This window comes from Vulpes vulpes, chromosome 12 (assembly GCF_048418805.1).
Source record: "Vulpes vulpes isolate BD-2025 chromosome 12, VulVul3, whole genome shotgun sequence".
In the NCBI taxonomy this organism is placed as follows: Eukaryota; Metazoa; Chordata; class Mammalia; order Carnivora; family Canidae; genus Vulpes; species Vulpes vulpes.
In genome coordinates this window covers 84,194,366-84,221,742 of record NC_132791.1, presented here as the reverse complement: position 1 = coordinate 84,221,742, position 27,377 = coordinate 84,194,366, and the positions used below count along the sequence as shown (strand labels likewise).

The 27,377-nt window shown below is 39.1% G+C and overlaps 1 protein-coding gene across 1 annotated transcript in view; it reads right to left on the bottom strand.

The window, feature by feature from the left end:
- DEK (DEK proto-oncogene) overlaps nucleotides 1-25,708 on the bottom strand; it is a 30,734-nt gene extending 5,026 nt beyond the window's left edge. The window contains exons 1-9 of the mRNA XM_072729056.1: nucleotides 25,444-25,708; nucleotides 25,031-25,189; nucleotides 21,629-21,730; nucleotides 21,265-21,374; nucleotides 19,955-20,049; nucleotides 18,836-18,956; nucleotides 13,608-13,796; nucleotides 1,493-1,628; nucleotides 1,080-1,228 (exon numbers count right to left, since the gene is read on the bottom strand). Coding sequence (XP_072585157.1) covers nucleotides 1,080-1,228; nucleotides 1,493-1,628; nucleotides 13,608-13,796; nucleotides 18,836-18,956; nucleotides 19,955-20,049; nucleotides 21,265-21,374; nucleotides 21,629-21,730; nucleotides 25,031-25,181 — 1,053 coding nt within the window. The 5' untranslated portion in view covers nucleotides 25,182-25,189; nucleotides 25,444-25,708. The remainder of the gene's footprint in view (nucleotides 1-1,079; nucleotides 1,229-1,492; nucleotides 1,629-13,607; nucleotides 13,797-18,835; nucleotides 18,957-19,954; nucleotides 20,050-21,264; nucleotides 21,375-21,628; nucleotides 21,731-25,030; nucleotides 25,190-25,443) is intronic.
- Between the last annotated feature and the right edge of the window lie 1,669 nt (nucleotides 25,709-27,377).

Below are 27,377 nucleotides of genomic sequence, written 5' to 3'. Positions count from 1 at the left end.
CAAAACTTTTCCTTTTCTTCCCTCTTATGCAACTTCCTTCTTACTGTAGTCTCCAGCCAAATTAAACTAGTCACTATTCTTTGCAGTCCTGTCCTCTTTTACGCACATGTGTCCACACTGCTCGACTAGATGGCACAGCTGATGTTCTAGGATCCCTTCCCTCCTCCTGGGCCCACATTGGTGTGGCTCTTCTTGTGGTCCCATGGCCCCTTCTGCACTCTTCCAGCCCAGCTCCCACCACCTGTCCCCAACTCACTGCACCAGCTATTTCCTCCTGTCTCACCTGATGGTTAGCCCCTGACAGTTAAGGAATGGAATCCCCAGCTTTACCCCCAAATCTATCCCAGTGCCTGGTACACAGTAAAGGCTCAGTGAATGCTAAATGAATAAACAATTATCAAGGTCTCAAAAAAGCATAGAATATTTCATGTTTAGTATGTTTGAAATTTTAATTTGGCTTTACCATGAGAAACTAGATTCTAAAATCTCCCAATTTGGATCTAGGGTATGGAATCTCTATGGAATCCTATTCAAGACTAGGTCATTTTAATTTCTGAGTATCAGAAACTAACTTCATAGAAGGCTGGGCTAAAAACCTGATCTATACCATCCTATTAGAACAGTAATGCTGAAAACAAAGGGGTTCATGAGAGTCTGTTTTCTTAAAGTATTTATTTAGTAATCTTAATCTCTACACTCAATGTGGGGCTCGAACTCATGACCACGAGGATCAAGAGTCACATACTCCTCCAACTGAGTCAGCCGGACCCTAAGATTCTGCTTCTTTAACATAATCTAAGGATGCATCAATAGTTTTCTCTGCAGTTTGTAATGTATCACTTTAACTTTATTCACTGTACACATGCTACTGTTATTTATGAAGTAACTTCAATAGGGCAGAGGCTTTGATTCATTTATTTAACGCACAGTATCCCAGCACCTATAAGAATGGCTGGCATATAACAGTTTAGCAGACATTTATTCAGTGAATGAATGCACTTAAGAATCTTGCTTTGAACTAAAGGCCAAGTGAATTTTTCAAATAAAAGCAAAAACGATTCAAGTATTTGTCCAGTTACCTCCTTGCAAATCTGCTTCATTGTGACTTCCTCCAAGTTGGCACTAGCCAATAGTTTCTTCACGGTTTCCTTTAACTCTTCATCTGTAGGAGGTTTCTTTAATTTTTTAATTAAAGGTTCATCATCTGAACTATCCTCGGATTCACTTTCTAAGAGAAGATAAGCATTCATGAGATTCTCAGAGAGGTATCAGGTCCAACTACACATCACCACTCTGTAAGCTATGTACATAATATGCATGGAAATTTTTGTCAATTGTGAAAATTTTTAACTATAAGACACTAGAACACCACTCCCTCCCTCCCCCAGCCCATTTTCTTTGCAGTTTCTCTGTTTCCACACACACTCCTAAAGTGCTCTAGCATAGGAGTCGTACCTCCCAGGTTGCTGCGGGCACGCCATATCTGACATACCTTTTTTGGAACTGTTCTGATTTTTCTTGGTGGTGCTGCTATCTGCCTTCTTAACATTAGCACTCTTGACAGTTTTCTTACTCTTAGAAGTGGCTTTCTGCTTAGGTCTTTCTCTTTTAGAAGTCTTTTTTGGGGGCTGTTGGAAAGGAAAGCAAAGAACATGTATCAATGAGATGAATTCCATTCCTCTATTCCTCTGTGCCTCTCAATGATACCAGAGAAAATTAATGTATTCAACATCACCGAAGAAAAATTATTACTAGTTATCAATGTTTGAGGTAACCGATATGCTCAACAAACTTCATTTTATCCTGACGCAAAACTAGTCACAAGAATCAAACACTAAAAATAAGATGCCCAAATTGATTACATACTACATTAGAGAAAACTTTATATGTACTGTCTATCTTAAAAAAAAAAATACACCTCTAGAACATAGGTGTTATTAATATTCTTCTTTTGTCTCTTCTGGCTAGAATGGAAGTTCCATGAGGACAGGATTCTTTTTGACACTCTAAGTGTATCCCGAACTCCCAAAATAGTGCACCAAGTACAGCAGTTGCTAAGGAACTATTTATGAATATATGAGGAGACTAAGGCTCAAGAGGTATTTTGTTCACAGCCGCGTAACTAACAGAATACACACAGTGATGTTCAAATAGATCTGACTCCAGAACCTGTTTCCTTAAACAATGACTCAGCTGATTTAAAAAGAAAAAAAAGCTAAGTAGGGATCCCTGGGTGGCGCAGCAGTTTGGCGCCTGCCTTTGGCCCAGGGCGCGATCCTGGAGACCCGGGATCGAATCCCACGTCGGGTTCCCGGTGCATGGAGCCTGCTTCTCCCTCTGCCTATGTCTCTGCCTCTCTCTCTCTCTCTGTGTGACTATCATAAATAAATAAAAATAAAAATAAAAAAAAGCTAAGTATACTTATCTTACACATATTTATACATAGATTAATTAAAATGGCAGTATTATAATTTAAGCTTTATCCCAGTCAGGGTCTTTGATATTAGGGAACATTTTTTCATTTAATTAATTTTCCCAAAGTAGAAGCATCTTATATAAGCAAATAGCTCAAGATAACCTAAAATCTCATTTTCATACACCAAAAATCTTGCAAATTACTTCTGACAGAATGTCTCTCCAATGTTTTACACTTTAATTTGATTATCATAATTCCTTCTTTAAAAAAAAATAACAGATACTGGTTTGAACTTACTCTTAAAGAAAATTATATAGACCAATCTGTCCCAAGAGTTAAGTGGGCTCAGGCTTTCTAAGTGTAGTTCAATTTAAGTATTTGTTTTTCCTCTTGCCACACTGCCATCACTATGTATTCACACCAGGCCACAAGCACCCTGTCCTACTGCAATCATGTACTGTTGGCTGGCAGCTGGCTAACCTATCTAGTTTAACTGCCACTAAAAATGCATTTAAGAGGTAGCAAGGGGCCAAAATGCTTTCTAAAAGTAAAGTATATGAGATTTACTATGCGTTTTTGCTATTTAGAGGCCATTTTTACTTATTTCCTACTTTTTGGAGGTGTTCTAAAGAGGGAGGATGGTGGAAAGGTACCACTGGTTCATCAACTTTCTAATGAAGTTTTATTAAGTGTTCACCTAATTCATAAGAACCATAGTAAGGAAAAAAAAAAAAAAAGAACCATAGTAAGTCTAAAAGGGAATATTGAAATTTCCTAAGTTCTGTTGGTGTACTTGATACACAGAATAATCACTATTCTGTATCACTTTTTAGTCAAAGTTTAATGAAATCTGGATCTGTAGGTGATTAAAATATTTTACAAGAAAGTTATTACAAAAAAGGGATAGCTACATTATAAGCATTATTACTTGATCCCCATCCAAATTAGATTAGAATCACATACTTAAAATAGTTCCTGAGCCTTTTAAGGCCAGGGTATACAGCTATCATTAAAATTTTAGAAGGCGCATGATATGGCACCATTTTAAAACCTGCAAACTAGAGTAGTGATAGTTTGACAAAGTATAAAACTTCAGTGATAAATGAAGGATAATCAAGCCATCTCCACTGGACAAACAACGAAATGAAACTACACTTCTGTATTTCACACCATCTTCCACAGCAGGCATAGTGTTTCCCAGTTTTTTTTTTTTAAAGATTTTATTTATTTATTCATGAGAGATACGGGGGGCGGGGGGGGGGGGGCAGAGACGCAGGCAGAGGGAGAAGCAGGCTACATGCAGGGAGCTTGATGTGGGACTAGATTCCGGGTCTCCAGGATCACGCCCTGGGCCAAAGGCAGGCACTAAACCGCTGAGCCACCCAGGCTGCCCGTTTCCCAGTTTTTTAAGTGAACTACCCTATTAACAGAAACACTGTAAACATACTGTCCACAAGCACTACAGAACCCTAACAGGTAAGAATGTGGGCTCTGGAGACAAGCTGCCTGCTTTCAGATTCTGGCCCCAGTTCCCTCATTTGCAAAATGGGGGAAATGTGACCATACTTCATGGCTTTCTGGGAATAAATGCATTAATACACGGAAAGTACATTTAGTGGTGCCTGGCTCACAGGAAATGGTTAATAAATATTAGCTATTATTCCTTTATAAAGAAATTCTTTCATCAAACAAATGTAGTCACTTGAAGTCTTAAATTTTTCTTAAAAGCAAGGCACATTTCAAAGAATACACAGAACAAAAGCAGTAAGATACGCTCAATGAGTGCCCTCCTTTATAAAGAAATTCTTTCATCAAACAAATGTAGTCACTTGAAGTCTTAAATTTTTCTTAAAAGCAAGGCACATTTCAAAAAATAGATACACAGAACAAAAGCAGTAAGATACGCTCAATGACACCTGTGTTAGTAACTAACCATGATGCACTGTGTTTATTTCATTACGTTCTGGTAGATAGGACTGCCCCCACAAACATCCATCCCTGTAATAATAAACTACATGATATATATCACTGGATTTCACTTATTGTTAATAACCAACAAGTTATTCTGCAACATATTTAAGGTAGGAATTCAGTAAAGCTTATCTTTTTTAGACAGATAAATGTTGACATGCAGTAGTGGTGAAAGCGGAGTAGTAAAATAACTGAACTCTAGAAAACCACATGTCTACAGGTTTCATCTCAAGCAGAAAGGCAATCAGAGTAATCACATCATGTGAGTTAGTCTTGCAGATGTAAAGAATCACCTCAGCTGCCCTGATGGTAAGTTTTAGGTATGTATAGAAGGAGGTTACTTTGAAAAATGGGCATCCCAAAGGACCCTGGACTGGGACACAATGGACAATTTCTGGCAGGTAAGGTGAATGAATAATCACATACTTTGGAGGAAAAGAGGCCCAGGGAGAGCTGAGGAGGAGTGGAAGCACGCCCAATTACACTCTATAGGAACTTTCAAATCCTCATTATTTTTCTTCCCTCTTCTCAGGACAATCTCATTCTTGAGTCTAAATCCAGCCTGCCAGTGACCTTCTCTGAATGTTCACTATACCACGAAGTGATCCATCTGTGGTCGCACAGTACCTGGCCTACAATTCGCGCATCCCTACTTCATGTGAATAAGAACGCAGGAGTGAGAGCTAAACCGTGCTTCACACCCTGACTCCACTACCGACCCATTCTGTATTCTCAAGTACATCACTTACCTTCTCCATGCCTGTTTCCTCATCTGTAAAATCCAGACTTTGCTGAATTTAACACTTTTTTTTTTTTCACATTTTCACAGTTCAGCAGTACCTGAACTGGGATGAATTTTATAATTTACATTAAAATGATACCTTATCAGCATCAGAGACTTGATGAATGGTGGCCATATCTGTAGAACTGTCGTGAGGATTAAATGAGTAAATAAGTATAAGGTAGCAAAGAGAATAACATCTAATACATAGCATTATTAAACTAGTTATTTATAGCCTGTTTCCCTGCCATATCACAAGTTCCTTAAAGGTATATTTGACAATCTCCATGAGAAGAGACACCTGATTGTCTTACTTAGCTCTATCTGTCCCCAGCAACCTTACAAATGTTTGGCATAAAGCAACCATTTAAATATTTGTCATGTTCATCTCCGTATCATTTGTAGGATCTGGTTTACTTGTACTCTATACCCAAGATGTGCTTAAAATGTAATTGAAAGGATAAAAAAAGAGGCAGTTCCATAAGACTACGTTCACATACATTATTTTATATGAGCTTAAAAAAAAAAAAAAGATCCAAAGACAAAACTGTTTATCTCATTGCAAAGGAGGAAAATGTATCTGAGTAGTTGAGAGCCAATGCCTCACAGCTAGTGAGAAGCAAGACATCTGATGAAGTCCAGTGTGCCTACCCTAGATTAGTTGCTTATGGAAATGACTAACATACCTATGTATCTCTTTAAGCCAGAACTGAAATGTTAGAAATAAACCAGTGATATCATAACCTATTTATATGGTTAAATTTAACTTTTTCCATTACATACAAATGTTACCATGATAAATAATAAAATAATGTTGGCAGAAAATGCAAAATAGCAACAAAGGATCACCAACCTTTGTATTAGGGCTCTCTGGCCATTACCTTCTAAATTTTGTAGCGGCCCCAGGATCATTTCTTTATAGAATTTTCTTTTTAAAGCCAAGATGGGCCTTAGTGTAATCCAATTTTGTATAGTTTTTTTTTTTTTTTTTTTTTTTTACCAAATCTCTTCCTTTCACTTTTTTTTTTTTTTTTTTTTACCAAATCACTTCCTTTCACTTTTCACTGACTTCTCCTGTTTATCCTTTAAAAGCTCTGATCAAATTGTAAGCTACTGTGAAGCTTTCCTGCCTGGATCTTTACTCCTCACATGTCTCCAGAAAGAGGTAAATACCCTTTATCTTCTGAGCCTCTAAATTATCTTGTCTAAATGTCCTTTTTAAAACTTGTAAGTTATACTGTTTTCCTCCTGATCTCTGACCTCTTCCTTTCTACCAACAACTAGTAAGCACAAAGAACCCCATCTTATTTGTTCCTTGATCTCCAGTGTAGGGCTGAGAACTGGATCCTAGTAGTTACTATGTAATTATTTGGAGACTGAGATGGGACAATATTCTTGGAAACTAGAGAACTGTTGAAGATCTACTCCAGCTCTGAGATTGTTTCATCAGCATCACTCTGCTTCCTAAGATAACATGTTTGCCACTTAACAGCAGCCAAACTTCTTGATTTTTTAATATTACTGTCTTCTGGCATAACTTACCTATATTGTGTTGTATGTGTAAGTGGTTGTATGTGCAGGAGGAAAAAAAGAGACCATTAGGTAAATCATCAAGGCTGAGGCCTGGGCACCTATATATATTTTTAAAGCCCCACAGCAGACTCACCTAGTTATAAATCTTCTTCTTCTTTTTTTTTTTTTTTAAGATTTTATTTATTTATTCATGTGTGAGGGAGAGAGAGAGAGAGGCAGAGACACAGGCAGAGGGAGAAGCAGGCTCCATGCAGTGAGCCCGATGTGGGATTTGATCCTGGGTCTCCAGGATCACGCCCTGGGCTGAAGGCAGGCACTTAACTGCTGAGCCACCCAGGGATCCCAGTTATAAATCTTCTAAGATGAGAGATAAATTTATAGTCTGAATCTCTCACTAAGCTTTTTCTATGAAGTGTCAGAGGTAATTAATTTAGGCTTTGCTTGGCTACAGTGCTTACTGTTGTAATCTTCATTTTCTAACAAATATTTCAAAAATGAAAAAAAAAAAAAAACCTCAGTTTCCAGGCCATAGTGTGGATCTGGTGTGTAGGCTATGGTTGCCAATTCCTGGTCTAGATTATAAATGATTGGCCCTAGAAAAGGCAGGAACTAGACAGTCAATAAGATAATTTCTTAAGTTGTATATTTATGTCAATAGCTTTTAGCTTTTTTAATAATTAGAAGTGGATATATACTTATTAACTTATATAAAGGTATTGCTTAAAATCAAATTTGAGTCTAAATCACTAATTCTATATAGCTAACTCTGAAGACAGAAAAAAAAAAAAAAAAAGAAGCATATGAACTAGCAGCTCTGTAAAGAGTAATAAGGACAAGACAATAAAACATACTAGTGTATACCTTAAACTAATGTTACACTGTGTGTCAACTGTACTCCAATACTAAAATATATATATATATATATATATATAATATCCTTGGGGTACAAAACTGAGGATATATCATACTCTCACTTGGGAGTCAGGACTAATTCAGAAACAAGATGTGTAAGTACAGGGCATGTCACAGATTCTCAGTAATTCTGCTCCTTGTGTTTACCAATAAATGCTTACTGAATGAGTGGTGGTACCTCTCCCCAGGTAGACTGTTCCTAGAAGACCGAGGCCAGGTCTCTCTCTTTTTCCCTACTCAGCAAAACTCAGGTAGAATAAGACCATCACTCTGAATAAACAAGAATGATGTACCCATTACTTATACAACAAGACCCAGCCTCATGAGTTTTCCATAGTCTGGCTTCAATGTACACTGCTCTCGCTTCATCTCTCACTGCTTTACTTCTGGACACATTACCTAACCACAAACAAGTGTCAGTCAGAGGGTCCCTGGACCTTCTTGCTCCCCATCCTGGTCCACATGTCCAACTTTCCTTTCTATTCCCAAGGTCAATTTCAACTGACACTACTGTCATTTCTCTCCAAAGCTTTTCCTCAGCAACAGATAGCAGCATTTTCATTTGGAAATTTATTATTCAAAGGGCATTTGGGTAGAAAATATTTTCTGGAACTTCAATAGCACTTAGTATACTCTCAATTTATTGAATTAACTAATGTAAAAATGATAACATGAGAAATCCCTACTTTAAAGACTCTCTTAAAATATTTTGAAAATTTTAGTAATTATAGCAAACCCATTACGTGGCTCATTACAAAGAAAAAATGTTGGAGGTACTCATGAGTTACCTAAAGTTGTTACTTAACCAAACAGGAGTCAAGACTCAAGTCTTTTATCGAAATATCTGGGAAAAAATTAGGTGGTTAAGTTTTAAAAAAAAATTAGGAAAAGGCTAGTTTCCAAAATGTCACAGGATTTATTAAGATTCCAGCTTGTTAGTTCTAAATCTGCTGTGAGTGGTTCACTCAGAACCATCCGGTATTATAGTAAGTTTTAATGCACTAAAGGGAAACAGACAAAAATTGACCGCTGCCATTAATTTCAGGTAGTACCATGTACTGTGATCTAATTTTGTAAAAGATTAATACCATAATTTTTTTTTAATTTGAGGAGGATTTTCTGTATCTCTGACAACCGTGAAGGTATAGAATCAGAGGAATGACACAAGCACTTATTGAGGGAAGGCAAAAAAAAAAATCTCGGGAGAAAAGGCTTACCTATCTTTTATAGGCAGCAGGGCTCTTGAAGGAGGGTCTCCAAAAAAGACGCCTGTCACAGAGCCAGAATCCTGTCCTCACAGCAGAAAGGTTGTACTGGGTAAACAGATGAACAAAATAAAAATTAGCTTAAAATACACTATTCTTTTAACAACTTGGCTGAGAAAACTCAAGAGTGCCAAGAGTAAAGAATGTGCAAGGCTCATTATATTTCACGAAAGATTATGAAAGCGAGTTAAAGTCTAAGATTTTATTACGGTGATTATTCAAGTTTGCCTTCCACCAAAGATTTCAGTAGTTTATATGGTTTTGTAAATCCTCTGATGAAATTATGAAATGAAGGTGGGGTTCTTATTTTTTAGAACATAATTAAGGACTAATAAAACTTTTCCATTCACCCTCCCACTACTACCAAATAATTCCTTGAATACTCCAAATATTTCCTGGCTCTGGAAAGCTACCACCTGGATCTCACAGCCTCCCCTGCAGCTATAGGTAGAGAGGTGATAAAGTTCTGCAAAGGCAACTTACATGGAGATCTCTGGTAAAAGGCATCCCGTCTGGGGAGAAAAAAGTGAGAAGGCTACTAGAAGAAAGCCCTTTACTTTTCTCTGGAACAGAGATTCAATGCCTAAAGGTAAAAACACCATCCTGTGATCGTGGTTAAGTACCACATATGCAGATAATGTGCCTCAGGAAGAAACAGGGTATTCGAATTAATACCTTTCCTGAGCTGATGTACTGGCCCCAAATGGCCTCTCTGGATTTCTCATCATGAAAGAAAAAGAAACTCTTGCTTTGGACATTACTAGTAAGGTTTTTAAGTATTTACAGTTGGAGACATTCCTGATATGTATGGGTACATTCAGATAAATTCTAAATACCAAGTGATAATTCAGTTTGTTGCTGTAAGAATGTGTTATAAAAATACTATGAAAAATTGAAGGAGTATTGGAATAAAATTTTTAAAAACTATGCTTTCAAGGGTCTAAGAGATTATCAGAATTATTTTCTCCAATGTGGGAAGCATAGCTCCTTTTTCCCATACTTTCCAATACTTCTCTATGCCTAAGGCTAAACATCCATGGTAAATGATCTCACCAGTTCTTTTTAGCAATCTTCCCCGAAAGATGCTAATCCAATATAAGAACCAGATGATTTTCAGAATAAGTTTATAGAAAATAACTAAACTTGTCATTTTCCTATCCTTTTATTTTTAAGAAACATTATCTACAAATTTCCTAATTCTAAACTGATCTCCTTCTACTACCCTAATAAAGCAAATGTCCAAGAGCCAAGATGATAAGTTTAAAACAGCTCTTTTATAAAGGAATCATTACCCAAGTCACTCTTGGAAACAAAGAGCAACTTCTTACTTGAGTTACTTCTAAAGAAAAGGATTAAAAATTGCTGTGAACCATTCACTGCCTATCACAAAAACAGCTATAGGTAGAGAAGCTCCAACAAAATGTCTTGGCTAGCAATTACTAGCTAACATGCTTAAACAGGACATGTATCCTTACAAAAGGCTTAAAAAAACCTGCCAATTGTTTTAACTGTGTGGTTTCCAGTGACTTCATTCTTACATTTAAGAGAGAAGAAATTTACTTAAAAACTTCCTAGTCTTTCACAGTTTCATATGAAAATGAATGAGGGCAGCCCGGGTGGCACAGCGGTTTAGCGCTGCCTGCAGCCCAGGGTGTGATCCTGGAGACCTGGGATTGAGTCCCACATTGGGCTCCTTGCATAGAGCCTGCTTCTCCCTCTGCCTGTGTCTCTGCCTCTCTCTCTCTCTGTAGGTCTCTCATGAATAAATAAAATCTTTAAAAAAAAAATAAGAAAATGAAAAAGTACCTACCTCATGTAACTGGTCAATGGACAACTATAACTTGCACTGGATTTCTGCTTGAGTTAGAGTCCTAACTTTAGCAATATGATATAGATTATTTAGTCCAAAGCTCTCAACTTACAAGGGAACCAAAGATAACATTAATCTACCCAAGTTCAGAGTTACTTAATCCAAGAATCTACAATAAAACAAGAAAATATTAATGGGGGAGAAGTCTTATTTATGAAGGAAAAATCTGTCTCAGGAAATAAACAATATTACCTTAGTAATTTTCTATGAAAGAATCGACAAAACAAAAAAACTCTATAGGCTATCCACAACTTTTCCAATCAACCTGTAACTCTTCTTTTTGGCCTCTTAAAAAAAAAAGGTCCTTTCATAGTAATAATAAAAAACAATGCCACTTATGAAGTCCCTAAAAAGATTACCACTTAACTGAGTCCTCAAAAAAATGAAAAAATAAGGAAAAACAGTTACCACAAAAATACTATTCCTCCTGCTAGTACTTACCTTTCAAAGGCAATCAGAACCTTTCATAGGAATGTAATCAGTAATACAGTTTTTGAGAAGAATAATCCTAAATTTGAGATAGCCTTTAGAACAATGAATAGCAGCTATGGCTGTTGGAGGGAGACGTAACAGGAAAAGGAAAAAAAAAAAAACTATTTCTTGGTCCAGGTGTTATTGGATTGTATTTTACAAAGTTTGTCAGTGCCATCCAAGCAGAATAACCACAGCACAGAGCATTATGATACAGTATTTATGTTGTGTGACTTTATACGTCTGTAAAAGCCTATTTGTGTTTTCTTTTTTTCTACATGGATTTTCACTATTTGACCTGGGTTTCTAGCAAATGATCCTTTTTTACGGTACTGTAGTAAAGGTTTTATAAGTGGGACAGTTCCACTTGTGGTCTTTATCCAGGAACCCATATGGTTACAAATCATCATCTATATTCACAAAGTTCAAGTAATTCTACTTTGAAAAATCTGACAATAATCTGGAAAGTAAAAAAATGAGTATAAGATACCCTCACCTTTTAACCTACACCTTAGTAATGACAGAAATATTGGATTTAGGAATATTACATATGATAAAAACTATCTTAATACTAATAGTAATAGCAGCACCTAATACTTAGAGTGTGTGCCAAGTACTGCTCTAAGTGCTTTAAATAAAGTCAATGAAATCAACCCTTTGAGGCCAATACTATTATCAACCCCATATGACAGATGGGAAGCTAAGGTATAGAGTTTGTAAGTAATCTGCCCAAAGTCATACTCGAAGGTACAGCTGGGACTTGTTCCCAGATAGTTTCCAAAGCCCATGCTCATAGTCACGTTGTCTCTATGCAAAAATTAGATGTTTATATTCTATGACAACTTTTCATACTTTAACTCTGCCTTTAAAAAGGTTTTAGGAAGCATAGTGATACATGTAGTTAATAACCCAAAACCTGTTGAATGAGGAATATCATTACTGCAAAACTGCTATTATTATGCATTCACATAATAACAAACAGGTTTCCCTCCTGATGTCCTTAAAATCTATTCCATTAAAACCTTGAGGCTGAGATTACTCATCTTCCCTTGCTCTACAAATATATTATGAAATACCTGCTAGATTGTAATATTCTTTTGGAAATTACACAGCACTTCATACTTAGCTTTATAGAAGTCTTTATAAAATCTGACATTAGAATAATCATGGGTTTTAAGTATCTAAAGACAAATACACATATAAAATCAGAGTTCAACACATTCATCACATCTTTATTCCTACTAATCCAGTAGTTACCAAGTGGAGGTGATCCCCCCCACTCCTACCCTCAAGGACATCTAACAATGTCCTTGAACACCATTTTTGGTGTTCACAATTGGAGGTTTGGGGAGGGGGGGTGGAGGGTGCTGTTGTCCTCTAGTGGGTGAACATTCTATAAAGCACAAGACAGCCCTCTGCAACAAAGAATTATCTTGGCCTAAAAAGTCAAGCCAATAATCAAGTTCCTAAATAAGGGAGATGACCTAATTTACATAGCAAGTTCTGACCACTGAAGGAGACACCAAAACAAAACAGTCTATTGAAACACTATTAGCCATAACAAGAAGTCATCTCCTTGACTGAGGATACGTATCAAGGAGAGGGTAAAGCTAACTCTTCAAATGGTTCAGCAGCTTTCCTCTTCCTGAAGTTTCATTTGTGAAACTAAATAGTCTCAAAATTTTATAGATATGCCCAACTAAAAGAAAATGGCAGGCATTCCTAAGTGATACAAAATTTGCCCATGCATCAAGTAAATTTCAAACACTGTTCTTATTAAATAGCCCCCATTGAGCTGAGAAAAACGGGTCCTTAAGCCCCTTGCTTTTTTGTAGAACATAGAGTAAAATGGCTCAAGTCAAACATAAAAAAAAATTCTCAATCTGCTTCTCTGGTGGTTCAATATATGCACCGCCCCACTTCCCATTTACCTATTCTAATCTTCAAGGGGCAGCTGAAATCCAGGCCACATTAACCTCACTCTTCTAACTCCAAAGCTTTCACATCCGGGTGGCTCAGCAGTAGAGCATCAGCCTTTGGCTCAGGGCGTGATCCTGAGGTCCTGGGATTGAGTCCCCCTTTGAGCTCTCCCCAGGGAGCCTGCTTCTCCCTGTTTGTGTCTCTGTCTGTGTCTCTCTCATGAATAATTAAATAAAATCTAAAAAAAACAAAAAAACAAAAAAAAAAACCCCAAAACCAAAAGCTCAAGGGAAAGAAAAGATTTATATTATACTTAACTATTTTTGTGTCTTTTAAATTATAAACAACCAATGGTACTAATGGTTTCTAGAATTGGTTTTCTGGCTAGATCTATCATAAAACAGGAATATTTAACTCTCCCCATGGAAAGAAATTATAGAAAAACCCCACAAACACCCAACACTTTACCTCCTCTTCACTTTCTTTATCTTCATCATCTGAAGACTCTTCCTTGTTTTTCTTTTCGTCTTCATCACTGCTAGATTCATCTGACAGGATTTCAGGACATTTGGTTCGCTTAGCTTTCCTTGCCATTCCAGAACTGTTCCGTTCCTTTTTGTTGCCTTTGCTAGAACTTTTTTTAGATTTTGGCAATGGCTGTGTATAATAAAGATAACACCAATGGGCTATTATATTTCCAAGTCAATCATCTGTGATAACTACTTATCAGCTCAATCAGTATTGTTCCTATCTCAAGAAGTATTTCCAAACATAGCAGCTTTAGAGAGAACCATTCATCTTTAATGTGTCAAGTTGATCTTTTTGTCCACACTACCAACTTTCATTTGTGTTCTAACACCTACACAAGACTCTCCACAAATGCTGAAATACATACTGTGTGTTCTCACATGGCATTAGGAGCCCAAGTATACAATGTATTAGGCTCAAACAGTTATTTATACTTTATCAAGGTGGTTTTTTGAGTTACCCTGGTAATTTATTTCATTCCTGTAAGCATTACAACTGTCAATGCCAGAGGAACTTCTTGCTTTAGGGAATCCTTCAATCAAAAGATTGGAACCATCCATGAAGGAAATAAAACCTCACTTTACACATCCTGAATTTATGATCTATATAATTTATATTCATATTATCTCTGGGTTCTACTTTCAATAATGCAAGGATTATATTCTCATTGATGATTCTAAATATGCAATTAGTGTTGGGTGTTAATTATGAAACTAATTAAGAACCATAGAATACATGTATTGCTTTTACTCTGATATTTAATTAAACCACATGTATTTAAAAAGTAGAGATCGCATGAGGAAACAATTTGATTATATTAACCAGCAAATTTAATTCTTAAAAGCTTTCTTAGGGGAGTATTTGCTAACTTATGAAATTGAAAACCATAAAATAACCTTGCATAAAAGATCTGAAAATATGTACACTGAGGAATTAAAATTTCCAAAATTAGAGGTATCTTTTATTTTCCCTTTTGCCTATCTTATTTTCTGCAATAAAAAGAAACAGGAAAATTCCAGAATATAACCTTGTGAAAGACAATTATATAAATGTCAGGGGTAACTTTATAGGCAACATGTCTCATGAAGCTAGAACCACAGGCTTTCTCTCCCAGAAACTTCCAGTCTTAGTTTGTGTCACCTGCACAAACATTAAGAAAAGGTGGCTGCTTTGTCTATGTAGTGTTCTCAGGCTATGTACAATCCAGAAGATAGCCTCTAGCTGCCCAAACAACATATCCTTCAAGGCAGATTGGGCAACAACCAATCTAGGTCTTTGGGAGCTTTAACTTAGTTGACCAATGATATTTCTCAGAGGCGTTCTCTGTAAGTTTCTATAAAAAGTTTCCTTAGGGATCCTTGGGTGGCTCAGCGGTTTAGTGCCTGCCTTTGGCCCAGGGCGTGATCCTGGGATCCTGGAATCCCGGGATCGAGTCCCATGTTGGGGTCCCAGCATGGAGCCTGCTTCTCCCTGTGCCTGTGTCTCTGCCTCTCTCTATCATGAATAAATAAATAAGATCTTAAAAAAAAAAAAAAAGCTTCCTTGGATGTATACAGATCTCCTTGTTATGTGACCTGCTACTATCACCAATTAGTACCAGGAACTAAATCCATCTGGATAAATTCTTTGATCTCACTGAAGAAAAGGTGACTCTCAGTGTCCAAACTCTTCCTATTCATTACATGAAATTCAAGACTCAAATTAGAAATATGTGGCATCCCTTACTCGCTCAGTTCAGGAACCAAATACAAGTATTAAAAATGTCATCTGTATAAGGAATCAGTAATAAGACCATGGGTACAGGATAATCTCCACAGGAAGCTAAAGAATGTTAAATCATTCAAGTAAACAGTCAAGAAAATGCAACTTCTAAAATTAGGAGCTTTAAAAAAAAGTAATAATACATAAATGTTCTAGAGCATTCCTATATTGGTTCTAAAAATAGTTGAATCTATTAACCAGAATCCAGTGTCAATAGCATCATCCCTTTTTAGAAATAAAATCTGGAAAACAGATAATCAAGATTGAAGTACGAAAAAAAAAAAAAAAGATAGTCAAACAATGTTAATTCAGTACTTTTATTATTATGGAGAAAGAAATTAGTACTCATGAGCTTACTGTTTTTCTTAAATGAAAAGTATAGTAGTACAGAAAATAACCTGAGATTGATGTTAGATTAAGGAGTAGTTATCACAGAATCAGATATGGAATGCAGATATAGGGTTGGATTCCTAAAAGAGTGGTTCTCAGAAAATGGTTCATGCACCCTGGGGTTTCCTGAGACCTTTTCAGAAGCCCATGAGGTCAAAACTATTTTCATAATAATATCAAGACATTGTTTTCTTTTTTCATTGTGTTGACATTTGCATTGACTCTGCAAAAGCAAAGATGGTTGTAAGATTGCTGGCCTTTAGTACCAATCAAGGCAGAACTAGCAAGCTGTGCTAGTAGTCATTATATTCCTCACAAATGCAAACTAGAGGGGAAAAAAGGTTTTTCCTTTAAGAAAGTCTTTGATGAAGCAGTAAATATTATGTTAACTCTCAGCCTGCGAGTACATGTCTGTGCTGTCTGGAACAAAATGGGAGGTACACAGAGAGTATGTTTGCTATGTACTGAACTTCACTGGTTTTCTTAAGATAAAGCACTTGCACAACTGACCTGTGAGCTAAGCTAGCTACCTTTTTCATGAAACACAATTTGTAAAAGAACTGTGAAAGTCTGCCTATTCAAAGACATCTTCTTGGGGATCCCTCAGTGGCTCAAGTGGTTTAGCGCCTGGCCTTTGGCTCAGGGTGTGATCCTGGAGTCCTGGGATCGAGTCCCACATCAGGCTCCCTGCATGTAGCCTGCTTCTTCCTCTGCCTGTCTCTGTCTCCCTCTGTGTCTCTCATGAATGAATAAAATCTTAAAAAAAAAAAAATAAATAAAAAAATAAAGACATCTTCTTAAAATGAACAAGAGCCTGTCACTGGAAGGAAAACTGATGGTATTTACTGCCAATGATATATTTCAATACTTCAAATGGGTAATTCACATCCAACACCATGAACTAAGAGCCTCCCAATCAATACCTAAAGATTCTTCTGATGAGATGGTGGTTACATTAACAAATGATTTTGACACTGTTTAATGGATATGTGCCAACATTTGAAAGATTTCTGCATATTTCAGAAAACCAATAATTTCCAAGTGGTGAATCCATATTACAAAATCATAGATAAAAGTTCTAAGAGTTCATGGACTTGGTTTCAGAGACCATATTACAACTAACCTTTAATAAACTACCACTGTGGAGTTTTGGTATTGTATCAAAGGAGAATATCCATAATTATCTCAAAGTTTAAAAAATATTTCTTTTTTCTAACTATATACTTAAGGCTGATTTTCTTTACATACTTCAAAAAACCAGCATGTGCAATATATTGAAATGTAGAAACAAATGAGAATAGAGTGGTCTTCTCTTAAGTCAGACATGAAGAGACTCACAAAAATAAAAATACCATTCTCTTGATTTTTCTGGTGTATTTTTCATACCAAAAAACCCACTTTTTTTTGTATGAAAAATAACTTACTGTTATTTAAAAAATTGTTTCAGTTTTAATTTACAATACAGTAAATATCAGAGTATCCCATATAAAAGCTTCTGGGAGTCCTCATTAATTTTTATGAGGGTATCAGGTCCTAAAACCAACAGTTTAAAAAGTCATTGAGGAGAGACGCCTGCCTGGGTGGCTCAGTGATTAAGCATCTACCTTTGGCTCAGGGCATGATCCTGGATTCCCGAGATCAAGTCCCACATTAGGCAACCTGCATGGAGCTTGCTTCTCCCTCTGCCTATATCTCTGCCTCTCATGAATAAATAAAATCTTAAAAAAAAAAAAATCAATGAGGAAAAGAATATAAACATATCCCTCATAACTTAATAATGTCTTCTGGAGAAGTGGTATTGTTTGTCACCTGAAATTCTAAAGTAGAGGTAAAAGTTTAGGAAAACAGATAATCTCTCATCTTTAAGCCAACTCAAAACACACAAAGATTCACCATGGCCCTTGGGTTTTTAGCTGCCTGACAACTGACAAAAATATCCTTTATCAGTCTTTGTCCAGTTAATGGTAAATTAGACTACCAGCAGATAAAATCAAAGTCCCAAGGGTACCTGGGTGACTAGTCGGTTAAGCATCTGCCTTCAGCTCAGGTCATGATCGCAGGGTCCTGGGATCAAGCCCCATGTTAGGTTCCCTGCTCAGCGGAGAGTCTGCTTCTCTCTCTCCCTCTGCTCCCCCATCCCTAATTGTGTTCTCTCTCAGATAAATAAAATCTTAAAAAAAAAAAAAAAATAACAACCCCCCCCCCCAAGTCCCAGAGCGATTTTCTGATTTTAATCCTTAAGGCCCCTTCCACTCACTGATAGTATTCCCCTGAACTCCTAAGTCCTCTAGATCTCTTCATAGTTTCTTTGCCATGGAAATGAGGAAGAATACGAAAATATTTACTGACAGACTTCAAACAAACAGAAAATGTAGGCTCCTGTTAAGTATTACTTCAACAGACATTTTTAAGTCAGTGATATCATTTGTTAAACAATTTGGGCAAACCTAATCTAAATTTCAGAAGAATGGGGGAAAGTATAAGGCCATTTTACTTCCATGTCCAACTCCTGGGTTCTGCTGATTCTGGAAACCCAATCCAAGAAACTTTTAACATTCCATTTTGTTTTTTATGTTGTATTTTCATAACATTATTCCAGTGTCTAGAAAACATCCAGTTCTAATGCACCCCATCTTAATCTTACCTGGACAATCCAACACCTCACCCTCAACTCAATCTGTTTCTGTTCTTCCAATGCCTTCTATATATATAAATAAGCCTGGATGCTTAGTTTGTATTTGTCCATTTAAGATTAATTCAGTTAACAATTACTTTTCTTAATCTTACACCATTTACATCTGATATAGGATACATCTGCATGGATTCTATGTACTTCTATCATGAAAATGTTGCAGATATGTCAACAGGGCATATCCTTTAAATGTAGAAGACAATACTGAATATTGACAAACAATGCTGCTAATAAACCAAATCATTCCACTAAAAGAAAGTAAGGAAAGGCTACAAATAATTCATTTGTTATTGAAATTAAAAAAAAAAAAAAATTTGGTCCTCACTTTGCCAGAAGGCTTTGGATGCATTAAGAAATTCAAGATCCTCTTCACCAGTTCACTATTTACACCCGATCTCTCCAAATCAAGAACCTCACAGATGCTCTTTAACATGGCATTTCTAAATCTAAAACAGAAAATGAAAGAAACCAAGTTTATTTATTATGTAGCATATATTACCTACAACATAAACGTAACAGCTAACCAAACTGGCTTGGGTAATAAGCATTAAAAAGAAAAAAATCCAATGTTTCTCCAAATCTAAAAAGTTCTTCCCTAATTATCTTGACTAATGTACAAAATACAACCAAATATAATAAATTGAAAACACCATTTACCAATTAAGTTTTAAAAGTAGTAGAAGAATTAACTAGGTCAGACCACCGAGGTGGCTCAGTCAGTTAAGCATCGGACTCTTGAGCTCAGCCCAGGTCTCGGTCCCAGGGTCATGAGTTCAAGCCCCATGACGTGTCGAGGCTACTTAAAGAAAAAAGTCAATTCAACTAGGAAATACTGTAAAAAGTTTTCAGTACTCTAAAATTCATGGATTTGACAATTCTTCTGGTGATTACTACATTTTCCCCTCAGCACTTCTACTATGACATTTTGATGAACAAGTAGGTAATCATCTTCATTATTTATAACTCTTAAGTTTTAGATGATTTAACAAATAAAAGCTCTTAATTTATCATCTGGCTTGCATTATGATGAACACTGCTCCTATCAAGTTGATTATCTTCACAACAGTTTAAATGGTCCCTGTAAGTTGGGGGAACAGAGTGGCTGGCAGAGGACAGGAGTGGGAGAGTTTTTTCAGTATATTCCCCTTAGGCCTAAATTTTGGACCGTGTGAACAACTTGTGTATACAGTTGTTCTAAGAAATAGAAACATCTTTAGAGGTGAGTTTTCAATACTCTTTTTTTTTTTTTTTTAGTTTTCAATACTCTTAACAGTCACTATTGGAAACTAATGAACATCACAAGTTGACAGCTATGAAGAAAAGTCAGATCTCGGTATTTAAAGCAAAGCATTAGCAGTCTGCTAAAAAATGTTTCAATGGTCCTATTTAAATGTTAAGAAATAAAACACACCGATCAAAACACAATACTTTAAAAATAACTTACTTTTTCAACATTTCTTCCTTCTTTTTATATTGGGCACTTCCTTTTTCAAATGGAAAGCCACTGAACTGACCCACATTCTTCTTTAATGAGGACACCTGAAAACGTTTCCCTTATTATTAATGCTATTACCCAGTAATGTATGTAAGAAAATTCAAAACCAACATCTTTATTTTCATATCTGTCTCCCACCTACAACACTGGTTTATTCAACATTTCTTATTCACAACTGAAAACGGTATTTGTTATTAAAATAGTAACATAATAAATGCTTTAAGTTCAATCCTTAAAGATAACAATTTCAATCTGAATGAATTTCCATCTGGGAATTTTTACTGGCAATTATAAAACCACAACTAAGTGTTATCTGACAATACCAGAAAACGTGGAAAGTTACTTCTTAAAAAACTCCTGTTTCTTAATACAAGTTACTAGTAATATTTCTCAAATCAGAGAGTCATGGATTTTATTCTTTGAAAAGAACAGAGGACCTCCAAAAGTTAATACCACTTAGCAGTCATAAGACTTGTGTAAATCAAGGCAGCCTGGGTGGCTCAGCGGTTTAGCACCACCTTCAGCCCAGGGCCTGATCCTGGAGACCCCCCACGTCAGGCTCCCTGCAGGGAGCCTGCTTCTCCCTCTGCCTGTGTCTCTGCCTCTCTCTCTCTCTGTGTCTTTATGAATAAATAAATAAAATCTTAAAAAAAAAAAAAAAAAGACGACTTGTGTAAATCAGATTGCAGTGACGATCACATGAAATAACACCATGCTTCAGACATTCGATTCTAACATCAAACTTCACTTTGCCCACGTACAATCCAAAGCAAAGTTTACTCCATATACGAAATACTGAAGTTGTGTGTACAGTGTAATTCAATTAATGCAATACTGATTTGTTCTAACAAGTTCCCTGACAAATTACCACCTAATTTATCAGATATTTGCTCAAAATGAGATAAATTATACTGTAGCATTTATTCTGAATAAGTAAAAACATCCAAAAAATAATTTCTTCTAATGCATTTAAAGATCCCTAAAAATCACATTTCGGATTTCACATTTTGAAATTTCAGTTTGGCATAAAAACAACTATAGTACAAGCCTAAATGTTATAATCCTAACTGCTAATATTTAATTATGTATTCTATATATGATAAGTCATTTTATATGTCTCAGTTTGTTCACTTGTATGGTACAGAAATTCAACCACTGGATTGCTTAAGTCCCTTCCTGAACTAAAATCATGCTTTAATTGTGAAGTATTTCAATACATAAATATGTTACTAGGTTAAAGATATAAAAAAGGTCTTAACTGTGCCTGGTCTGTTGTAAAGCAGTTTATGTAGATTTCTAAGTTCATCTGTTTTCTTTTTACTCAGGAAGAAATGTATCCTCTCAATTTCACAAAGTTTCTGCCCCTTCCCTAGGGAAAACAAAACAAAACAAAACACCATAATAACTAAAGTTAAATACCCAGCATGTGTTAATACATACAAAGTTATTTTAATCACGATAATTTACCAGCCAAATTTACATATAGCTTTTGCTGAATAGGGCAAACTGCATAAAATTATACCCATAATATATAATGACTTCGTAAACACTAAAAACTGAACACTGACCATTTTATTACATATTTAGTCATTTTTACCATAAAATGAAAAGAATAGAACTTACCTTGCGCAATTGTAAATGGCTCTCTCTGTAAGGAAGAGACTTGCATGGTCAATCTCTCTACTTTTTTCTTTTCCCTCTTGCCTTCCACGATGAGACTCTTTTCTAAAAATTAATTTAATATTTCTTAAAACAGCTAAAAGCTTAAAAAAATTATTAACTTTACTGGATAAACATGTAGAAAAAAACTGCAGAACTCTTTAATACCTTACTCTTTTTTTTTTTTTTTTTGAGTAGCAAAAAAGTACCTTACTCTTTAATTTTAAGAAGCAAAAGATGAAAGAGAAATGAAAATACATAATAAGTTAACATCACTTAAGTTTTTTTTTAGAGTAGCATTTTACTTACCTGGCAACCTCACAAGGGATCCAGTTTTTTAAAAAATCATAAAGGAAATGAACTTTTACTGAACTACAATTATTGCTAATGAAAGTTCCAGTCACTTTATGAAAAATCACCAATGCCCCTCACTAAGCCTGCTCTTTAATTAGACCTAATTCTGTTGATTGAGATTTAGTTTATGGTACATCAAACAGCAAGTTTAAGACTGAGATTATAACAACTTCAAAAACATAGAAAAGCAGTAATTCAGTAAGCAGATGAAAGAAAAACGAAGACTTTAGCTAAAGCAGAGCAGCCTGAGGTTGCTATAAATAGGGCAAAATTCTCCAAGTTTACATTTACTGCAAGTGACTAGGAGGACATTACTTTTAGTTTGGTAAATGTTTATAACAATGGTCATAAATCATTCTAAAAAAGTTAAATTGTTTATAGTACAGACTGCTTTTATTAAAAAAAAAAAAAAAAAGGCTAGAAGATAAACAGCACATACTTAAAAACTTAAAACACCGAGCTTAAATTTCCAAAACAATTTACCTACTGAGATAAATTCAGATAAAAGAGACACTATCACTGAAGGTCCTTTCATTCATTCAACTGAATGCCAGTTTTGTACAAAGCTTCACTAGACACTAAGGGGGGATTGAACAGATGGTCAAGACACTGAGTAACTCTTGAAAGAGATCATGTCTACTGGTGGTGATGAGACTCAACAAACACACTCCAAGCAGATGATAAAACACCTTAGGAAATCTACAAATAAAACAACTCTGAATTGAAGAGTCATTATTTTTGGATTAAGGAAAAAGGATCAAAACACTGGAGCTGCCTTTGAAGGATAGGTAAGATCTGGAGATGTGAGGATTTGCACAGAAGGAATTAGGAAGGATAAAGGGATTCTAGCAGGTATAACCTGGCAATGGTGTGTAGAGTGAAGAAAATGCACTCTAAAGCAATCCCTGTGATCCTGCTACTTCCTTTCCCTGAGTGATTTAAACCATTCGCTCACCTGTTTACCATGTATAAGCTAATGACTTTCCTGATTCTCTCCACTCAAGAGCTTCAAATCAGCTAGGAGGGTCAATAAATGGACAGCTCCACTTCATGTCCTATAGGCACCTAACTCAGTGCATTCAAAACAGAGGTCATACTCCTCTCCAACCTTGCTCACCTTTGACAATTCTTTTCAGAAAACTGTAGTAATGTCAACTCAGTTGCTGAAGACAGACACCTAAGAATCATCTTTTACCAGCTCCTCACCCACCACACGCAGTCAAGACAATCCCAACTTCACTACGAACAAACTACACTGCCTTGTTTCTGTGATGCCTAGACAGCAGACTTGAACGTTCAGGGCTAACATAGGATAAAAACCTTTACAATTTTAGTTGTTCCATGAACACCTCAAATGAGGGAATGAACAGTAATCAATTAGAACTAGAGAATTGCTTGAGGGTAATTTTTTTTTTGGGGGGGTGGGGGGATATCACAATTCAAACAATCATCAGTTCCCCAAGCATTACTCTGCCATTTGTAGTATTTTTTTTTTAATTTTATTTATTTATGATAGTCAGAGAGAGAGAGAGAGAGAGGCAGAGACACAGGCAGAGGGAGAAGCAGGCTCCATGCACCGGGAGCCCGACGTGGGATTAGATCCCGGGTCTCCAGGATCGCGCCCTGGGCCAAAGACAGGCGCTAAACCACCGCGCCACCCAGGGATCCCCCATTTGTAGTATTTTTACACGATTTGTATAATTTTTCCTGACACATATGAATCCATCATCTTTGTGGTATCAAAACTTTTGTCTTTAAAGAGACCAAAAAAACTAGAGGAAAAAAATGCTAAGAAAATTCTGGACTAGCAGTTAAGATACTGCAGCCAATTTTCAGTTACTGTAGTATGAATAGTTTAAAAATAACTTGTATTATTATTTTTTTTCTAAAGCTTCAATGTGGCAGCGCTCCTTTTCTCAGAACACCTATCCCTTTAAGCAGACAAGAGGCGGAGGGGTGTCATCTCAGCCCAGATTGCATTTACAAAGTGCTGACCGTGGGCTCCTCCTGACTTTAGACAGACAGATGAACCCAGGTCTGGAAAGAAAGCTTCAAACTTCTTCCCAAGTCTGGCTGAGCTGGAGACATGTATTAAACAAACCGAGAGCGGGCTAATCCCATCAAAGAATGCTAAGAGCTGGGAACATCGTGGGAGCTGGCTGGCGTCCCTGGAAGTGGCACTGCCCCAGCCTGAGTGCCGGGGTGCCACCCCCCCGCCCCCCGCATTCCGGGAGGTCCTTGGGCTTCCGGCCTCCAGGTAAACAATGGTTAAAAAGCAGCTCTCGGCAACTTCCAAAACTGAGACAGCTTTCGGAACTCTTTCAGACTTCACCGCTTTCATCTTTAACCACTTTCCCTGACAGCGGCAGCTTTCACTGCCGTGTCCCCGTCAAAGTCACTCGCTCCTCCGAGCCTCTGAAAAAGGGCCTGTGCCGGGTGGGGGGGGGGGGGGGGGGTAAGTTCAGCGAAGACACTAAAGTCTCCAGAACATTTCCAGGGCTGCCATAATGATAATTCTTCTTTAGGTCTGAATGCGTGGTTTCACGCCAAGACCCTCGCAGTAACCCCAGAAGGCGAGACACCTGCCCTTAAAAAAAAAAAAAAAAAAAAAAAAGCGCAGTTAAATGGGCCGAGGAGGAGCTACCGTGGCAGCAACGTCAAAAGCTAACGGTTCTGAACACAGATCTGGAAACTCAGAAACGTCCTGTCAGAGGAGAAAGCGTGACGAACACGCACTGCTGACCAGAAGTCAACCGCGCTGCAAAAAACAAAACAAAACAAAAAAACCCCCCCAAAACCAAAAAACCACGTAAAGCCGGGGAACAAGTATTTCGGACAGGAAGTGGAGTCCGCGAACCCCCAACACCAAGAGGGGGTGATACGGCTCGCGGGCGTGGCCGCCAGGGACCCTCTGAGGGAGCGTCTGAGGCGCACGACGGGGGCGGGGGCGGCCGCAGAACTGTCTCCGGCGAAGCCCACCACCCCCACCGCCCGGACGCGACTTGCTCGCACCTTTTTCCTCCTCCTCCTCCTCTTCCTCCTCCTCGTCGTCCTCGTCCTCCTCTTCACTTTCGTCTCTCGGGCCGGGCATCTCGGGTTCTTTGTCGGCCGCGGGCGCGGCGGGGGCTCCGTCTCCGTCCGCGGCTGGGCCCGACGAGGACATGCTCCGACCTGCGGGCGGGCCGGAAGCACACGGCTCGGTCCCCTCGCGCCCCGCCGCACCGCGGCTCCGGGCACCCCCGGGGCGGGAAAGCGCGGGCGCGCGCCGCCCCTCCCTCCGCCCGCCCGGCCGCGCCGCTCCCCGCCGCCCGCCGCCCGCCGCCCGCGTCCCCTCCCCCGCCCCAGGCCGCCGTCCAAATGGCCGCGGCGAGGCGGGCGGGCCCGCGGCGCCCTGCCGGCCTCCCCCGCCCCGGCGCAGCCCTCACCGCCGGTGCCGGCCGCCGCGGGCCTGGCGCGCGAAGGCAGGAGACGCTCCGGGAGGCGGCGGCGGCGGCGAGCGCCGAGGAGGAGGCGCGCGGGCCGCTGTCTGCTGACGCTCGCGCCGCGCGCTCCGCTCCCCCGAATCAACAAGATTTTCAAAATGGCGGTTCGGGAAGGAAAGCGGGAATGCGGCGGCCAATCAGGGCGCGGGCCGGGAGTTGGCGCGCGCGGGTGCGGGAGGCGGGGCGGCCGGGCGCCTCCGCGGGGGGCCGGGCCGGGGCGGGGCGGGGCCGCGAGGGGTCGCGGGGGCGGGGGCGGGGGCGGGGGCGGGGGCGGCGGCGGCCGGGATGGCTGCGTGCGGGCCGCGGCCGGGCCTGCTGGTGTTGTCTCCTCCGCTCCTTCCCGGAAAAGGGGGGCCGCCTGCGCTCGGGAGGGGGCGGGCGGCGAACTTTGCAGCCCCGGCTGTCCCCGAGCTGGAGGGGAGCTACTCAGAGCGCGGCCTCCTACAGGCTCCCGGGGTCGTGCAGGGGCGACTCCCGAACCTGCTGTTTCTCAGGACCCCGTGGCTTGGGGGTTGCACCGTCGGGACCAGGACCCCACCACGCCGAAAGTTCACGTCGCCACAGGAGAATCGATCTCCAGACCCGTAAATGTAGGGGTGTGTGTGTGTGTGTGTGTGTGTGTGTGTGTGTGAGAGAGCGAGAGAGAGCGCAATAATATGGGAAATACGGTACTGCCCAGTCCGGACCCGTAATGTAGGGATGTGTGTGTGCGTCTGTGTGAGAGAGAGCGCGCGCAATAATATGGGAAATACGGTACTGCCCAGTCCGGACCCGTAAATGTGGGGACTGTGTGTTTGTGTATGTGTGTGTGTGTGTGAGAGAGAGAGAGACAGAGAGACAGAGAGCGCAATAATATGGGAAATACGGTACTGCCCAGTCCGGACCCGTAATGTAGAGTGTGAGAGAGAGAGAGAAAGAGCGCGCGCAATGATATGGGAAATACGGTATTGCCCAGTCCGGACCGTAAATGTGGGAGGCGTGTGTGTGTGTGTGTGTGTGTGTGTGTGTGTGTGATAATAGAGGAAGCGTGGTATTCGCTCAGCCCAGACTTGTACTGTGGGGGAGATAATGGAGTAAATACGGTAATGCTCAGTCCAGACCCAGAAGCGTAGAGTTGTAAGTGAGAGATAGTGAAGGAAACTGTGCTGCTCAGTCCAGCCCCGCGAATGTAGGGGTGTAGGGAGGTGTGCGTGCGTGTGTGTGTGTGTGTGTGTGTGTGAGATAATAGAGGAAGCGCGGAATTGCCCAGTCCAAACCCGTAAATGTGGGGGAGATGATGGAGACCTACGGTATTGCCCAGTCCAGGGCCTTCTCCAGGAGCTCCAGCAGATTCCTTGTAAAGTCAACATTTCAACACCTGAACGCACAATTTTCGACCCTTCAGTGCACACCCTTTCTGTATGTGATTCCCCTCGTTTCCTCCCCCTACTCAACCACTACCTGCCCCAAGAATTCTTTTAGTCAATGGACTTAATGGAAATATGAGGAGTTAAATTTGCCTGAATGGAGTCCGGAGAGCAGGGCAAAGATTAGACATTTTCTTGGAATCCTCTCTTTTCCCTTTTGTGCCCCTACTGAAAACATAAGCCAATTCTGTCTTTTCTACCTTCAATTAAAAAAAATTTTTTTTTAAGATTTTATTTATTTTTTAAGATTTTATTTATTCATTTGAGAATGAGAGAGAGCACAAGCACGCGGACTAGCAGGCAGAGGCAGAGGGAGAGGGAGAAGCAGAGTCCCCATGGAGCAGGGAGCCGGGTGTGGGGCTCTGTGGGGCTCGCTCCTACTACCCCCGGATCATGACCTGAGCCGAAGGCAGACGCCCAACTGCCTGAGCCACCCAGGCGCCCCACTACCCTCAAATTTTAAACCATTTC